This window comes from Pipra filicauda, unplaced genomic scaffold (assembly GCF_003945595.2).
Source record: "Pipra filicauda isolate LSUMZ 115617 unplaced genomic scaffold, ASM394559v2 scaffold23_size5868930_pilon, whole genome shotgun sequence".
Lineage (NCBI taxonomy): Eukaryota > Metazoa > Chordata > Aves > Passeriformes > Pipridae > Pipra > Pipra filicauda.
The window spans coordinates 2,282,659-2,288,658 of NW_024104354.1; the positions used below are offsets into that span (position 1 = coordinate 2,282,659).

Here is a 6,000-nt window from a genome sequence, read left to right on the forward strand (position 1 = left end):
TAACTTGATTATGATAAACTCGGTCTCATAGTACCAAAAAACCCCTTCCAAATAAGTACATTAAGTTGAGTTTTTTTATCCTGTAGTATAAAGAGTCAGGGATATGCACTCGGGAGGAGAAACAACACTATTTATATCTAAATGTGCAGAGATGCTTGAATATGTGATGCCACTTGATGCTATGATTGGTTCTTTACAGGCTGATATTATGGACATCAATGAAATTTTCAAAGATCTAGGAATGATGATTCATGAACAAGGTGATGTCATAGGTAAGTCCAATTCATATACTATCTGAAAAAATTTTATTCAGTTTCGCTGGAGAGCTGCAACGTAGAACTTCCTTTTGCTGGAAAAATTCCTCTAATGAGAATAACAATGCTAAAGCAAATGCGGTGCAGCCTAATAATGAGTAGACTGGTTGAGGTGACTGGGAATACATAAACTGTGTTTAAAATGTAGTTTAAAACATTATGTAGTTTTTCATGTGTATAAAATATCTTTAAAAGTAGTTTTTTGAACTGTTTATACATAAAATTGGAATTTATGTGGGAAGTTTTGCTGTATTTGCTAATGATATGTGTGCAGATTCAGCAAAGGCTCGTGCTTTGCCTTCCTTACAAATAGGTTTAATGTTTTAATAAAATGTGATTGGAGAATACGTTTTTTGAGTCTGTTGCCATGTCATGCTGTTGTCTATGTCCAGCATATATTTTCAGGGCTTTTTCTGTCACCTTAGCCCATAATCTATTAATATTTTTCCAGGGGAAAAAATAAATCTTTGTCAATATGATAGAATACCAAACTAGCTTTTGGGGATGTTTTTTTTTTTGTGTCTGTTTCCTCTGTTTTCACAAGCCTTAGGAATTTTTTAGTCTGAGCAGAGAGTAGTCAGTAGCAAGTTGGAGTGCAAGTAAAAGGTTATTAAAAAAAAAAAAAGTAGAAGTATTGTAAGTTTTTACTCTAGTTAGTATCAAAGTTTCAGTCCTGCATCTAGAACAGTGGAGTTGTTACCTGACATGAATTCAGCCACTCATTGCCTGGGCACTTCTAAAATGAGCTCTGGCATAAGTATAGGGTGAGTCAAGCTTTCACAGTACAAGGTATAAAACTTCGGATATTGATGAAGACACCAGCAATTGGGGGCAGCTATTACATATGCTCTCAAGAGTGTTTCAGCATGCCAAACCTTTTTCCAAGTTATAATTAATAAAAATTTGAAATCTTTTCTTTTTAAAATAAAGACAGCATAGAAGCCAACGTGGAAAATGCAGATGTACACGTGCAGCAAGCAAACCAGCAGCTGGCAAGAGCAGCAAACTACCAGGTAATGCCAATGCCTACTGCCAGTTGTGTGTAACTGTCTTTTCTCAGTAGTCCTGACTTCCACTTTTTTAGGCAATTCAGATTTTGCATAGCAAGTTCCTCAAGGCTTGAAGACTTAGTTATAGGTTTATGTTAGACTACCATGGTGTTTCTAGGTCACTATAAAACAAAAATCAGTGATCTCTGAAAGCTTTGGGTTTCCTGTAAAGCTGTTTCCAGATAGGCTGTTGCAGAGCCTTCTATGATTCTATGAGAGCACCTGGAGTTACATCTTTATTTAAAACCAAACAAACAAAAACCTCCAAACCAACAAAAAATTACAAACAGACCAACCCCTTATTTTATAGTTCAAGAAGCAGAAGGTTGCTTTAAATGGAGAGAAAGCCTCTAAAGATCACTGAAGGAGTAGGGAAGATAGGCAGAAAAGTCTTCTGAAGACATTGCCAGTTAGCACCAATTTTTGCTGTCTACAATATTCTCAAAGCTCATATTTGAAACTGTCAAACTTTTTTGAAAAGCCTTTTAAGTACCTTTAAATGCCACTTCTTTATAACATTTTTGGAACTTATTAGAAATAATCGTATTAGTGATTAATCTGCTCTTTTAAGTTAGAGTTAGTCCTTAGATTTTTTTTTTAAATCTTCTTATGTGTGTTAGTAGTAACCCGGACAGTAAATGAATGATGGAATGTCTGAAGCATTGCTTACTGATTTCAGGAGTGGGAGAGGGTGCATCCTTGAATTGTATTATGGGTGGCACTAATTGGCACATTAACTATAGTTGATGGCTCCTATTTTGATAATGACAAGCTCAGGGGAAAAAAAAAAGTAGTAGCAGCCAAAATATTTGGTGGAAGGTATTAGTTTTCTAGTTGAAATTTAAAATTAAAAACTTCCATGTTTTATTTTGAAGAGGAAGGGATGAATATCTTCTGATCTCAAAGGAAGGTTATCAATACTTTTGACGTGCTTCTGTTCAGTGGGTCTTGCAGCAGAGACCAAACACTGTGCAGAGTTATCCTGTGTTTGTTTGAAAGGATTGTGTAGTTTGCTTTGGATTTGAACTTTCCTTTGCTTGCACTCGTCCTTGTTCTAAGGCACTGAAAAATCATTTCCACTTTCAGCAAATTTATTTTAATTTCAGCAACTATTGGTCTGACCTGCTCAAGGAAGTGTTAGAGGCCTGGGTGTGCTGGTAGGGACAGGGCTGTTGGTACCCTCACAGCATCTTGTTTGTGGTTGGATGAGGTTTGCATCACTCATCTGCTGTATGGGGTGCATTCACACAGCAGAGCAGTCTGGGCAAAGCCAGGCTTCTCTCCTTTCTTTCCCCCTTTCCCAGTGCTGCTTCAGCACTTGTATAAATGATGATGAATTGCATGAGAAAATAAGATTGCCGTGTCTTTAGTCTACTCCCTTGCTTAAGTAGTATTACAGTGGAAATGTTTGACTTGAATGCATTGCTGTCGAGAGGTGGTCTGCGGGATGCAGAAGGAAGAGACGTGTGTAAAGAGAGAACTGGCTGCAGGGTCTAAAAAAGGAAGATATCCTAGCAAACAGATTGAGTTCTAGCAAGTAAAATGATGAAATGAAATATTAGCCAAGAGTGAGAGAAGTGTCAATGAGACAGTACAACTAGGAGGGGAGAGTTGTTAGGAAACTTGGTAGCCTGGGTGGTACTCGGCAGAGAACTGACAGCTCCAATGAAGAACTGACACAGATGTTGTTCTTCAGAGGGGAAGAGAAAGAAAAAAACACAACAAAACCACCCAGGCAGAAGAACTTCTGCCAAGTAGAGCACAGCCTGGCTTTACTTCTGGGGCTGTGGCCTAGAATCCCAAGATTTGAGTGTTATTATTCCTTGGCTATCAGCAAAAGCCTGAGAAATGCATTGCTAATTTTCTTTCCTCTTGTGAAGGAAACCTTCTGATTCCATCTCTTTCAGATAAAGGATGACAGATGGCTTCTAGTCTTAAGTGCTCTGGTATCTCAAGTTACAGATCTGTATGGGAAATGCAGAAGTTCTGAGACATGCTTATATTTACGCTTTACTGTAGTAATGTCTGTATATCTGGGCCTCTAGTCAGGTCTTTTTTGTTTGGTTTGGGGTTTTTTTGTTGTTGTTGTTTGTTTCCTTTAAGAGCAAGTTGTACCTAAGAAAGTTGACAAAAACAACTTTAAAATAACTCTGTGAATGGATGCAGAGAAGTCTAAAATTGTAGTCTGTTTTGACCTTCTGTATATCCATTAATAGTCTTTGTTTTTTTTCCTAGCAGACCGTTTCTATCTCCTCTACTGTGCAGACTGATTGTCCATTTTCCTCTATAAGCTGTCATCTGCACTCTCACATTTACTTCCCCAAGTGTTGTAATTACATTCATTCATTACATTACTACATTCTCTTTCATTAGTTTATTAGGTATGCCGGAAAATACCACTAAAATCTTTCCATTGAATAATAATGTGGATAACTTTGCTTTTTTTTTTTTCCTTGAACATCTTTATATGACTTGTTAGTAAGGACACAATTTGGTTAGATTGCACAAGCAGTAGGACCATAAAAGCATCTGAGTAGTCCTCTGTTGTGGTGGTAGAGTTTTCAATCAACTTGTTTTTTTCTCTCTTGGCAGCAAAGATCCCGAAAGAAGATGTGCATACTCATTGTTATACTTGTTGTTGGATTATTGCTTCTTGGACTCATCATATGGTTATCTAACAAATAAGTCTCTGGAGAAAGCTTTGTAATTGGTATTTAAATTAGGAAAGGAAATTCCTAGTCATGGTTTGCTCATTGTGAAGCTGAGTAAAATAGTAATTCTGTACTTCATCTCACTTTTTTTTTATAAGACTTTTTGTTTTGACCTGAGAAATAACGTTCTCAGTACTACCATCAGTATAACTGCCTGTTCTCTTGGATGTCGGTGCTGTCTTACAAGAAAAAAAGCAGTCAAGGTCATAAACTGTTTTGTTAACTTAAACATAAAACCTCTGAAGGTTTAGGGAGCTAATCAAAGTCATGATAATTTGTTTTGACAGAGTAGGTAATTATCTTTTGGGATATTGCTAAATGTTGCTGCCAAAACAAACTCCTGAATTGTTGCTTGAGGCAACAAATTCACATCTCAGAATTTATTTTTAAGTTAGAAATGTATTTCTTGTCTGTTTCCCTTCCATCCAACTCACCTGCCCATTTGATATGGGTGGTTCAAAAATAAAACTTAGGTTGCTGAAGTTGGTGTGATCTCTCTTTTATACTTGAAGCCTGTGAATTAAGCCTTCTAAGTTTTCTTGAAATATTTTAGATGCTCTTGTTTCTCTGTATCTGGCATTGGATATGGTTATGTCTGGAGCCTCCTGCAAAGGTAGGTAGGGTGGATGGTGTAATTATGTCAATTTTTTGTTTCAGTTCTTGCATTAAGAAATACTATGTTTTATGTGCACACATCTGGTATCTTTGCATCTGAAGTGTGGATCAATAAGTTTGGCTAAATGAAAATAAGGTCTAGTCTGTGAATTCTTAGAGTTACTGGGAAAGTAGAAATTCCCAACTTCCTAGCTGCACTTGAATGTCACTGTTCTGAAACTGCTGTGATTTAGTTTCCGTGAACAGGTCCAACCTCATATGTAAGGTCTTTCATACAGCTGAAGAGAAGAAGATTACAATTTCAATTTCAAGTTCAACACTGGAATTTGAAATTAAGTTAAAATCGGTTGAACTGATTGAAACTATTTAAGGCATTTGATGCTTATGGCCTTTAAAATGACCTTCTTCCTTTTGTGCCATTTTGTACTAATATATTAAAAATATAACAACACTTTTTTGCCAATTAATCTATTTGCCTTTTTAATTGATCTTGGTGAACTAATCTGAAAGTCTATAGATGAAAAAGTAATTTCATCTGTATTTTATAACGTTCTTATACACCAGACTGATAGATAATGCACTGTTTACATGATGAGCTATGAAATATTATTTGGGAACAATCTAACTGTAAGCATAAATGGACGTTAGAATTGTAACTGTGCAACCAAAATAAAGGTCTTTTAAAGAGTACATTTTTCTAATAGTTGGTTTGTTTTTTTTTGGAATCCATCTTTAAGAACACAGCTGTTGTCTTTGCCTTTATGTAAATGATTGAAACTTCTCTGAACAATTCCAGAGGATTTCAGCTCTGCTGGTGGGGCAGCCCAGGGGAACCTCTGTTCCTGTGCTGCACTTCACAGGGTTAATGAAAACGCTCCTGGATCTTGCATTCCCACCTGTGTGAGCCCAGCCATGGGAGGAGAGGCTGCTTTCGCTGGGTGGCTGCTGACAATGGGTGCTAAGGGTAGATGTTTACTAGCTCACCTTCAGCACAGCATGTAACTTGAGGAATTGGCATCCACGGTTTGGGAAAGAGGCTTGTTCTTCTGCGTTTGGATTTCAAAAGCAAGGGAGTAAAAATAAGTCCTGAAACTGCATGATTATGTTTTATGTAACATCTCTGAGACTGAAAAGGGAATTCAAATTGCAGTATGGACTCTTTTGTGTGTTGAGATCCCAGCTCCTATGTTCCTGTGGCTGACTTTTTGCTGAGCACGACGATGGGAGTCCATTTTTAAGTAGCTATCAGGTACACTTTGGGCCACTACCAGCTATGTTAAGGCTGGCACTAGTGATGCTAATGCCTTGGGT

The 6,000-nt window shown here is 37.2% G+C and overlaps 1 protein-coding gene across 3 annotated transcripts in view; it reads left to right on the plus strand.

Annotated features, from left to right (window-relative positions):
• Positions 1 to 5,379, plus strand: part of STX7 (syntaxin 7) — a 32,605-nt gene extending 27,226 nt beyond the window's left edge. For all 3 annotated transcript variants that reach the window (XM_027746662.2, XM_039381775.1, XM_039381774.1), the window contains exons 8-10: positions 200 to 272; positions 1,245 to 1,327; positions 3,956 to 5,379. In XM_027746662.2, coding sequence (XP_027602463.1) covers positions 200 to 272; positions 1,245 to 1,327; positions 3,956 to 4,048 — 249 coding nt within the window. In that variant the 3' untranslated portion in view covers positions 4,049 to 5,379. The remainder of the gene's footprint in view (positions 1 to 199; positions 273 to 1,244; positions 1,328 to 3,955) is intronic.
• Positions 5,380 to 6,000: the final 621 nt, after the last annotated feature.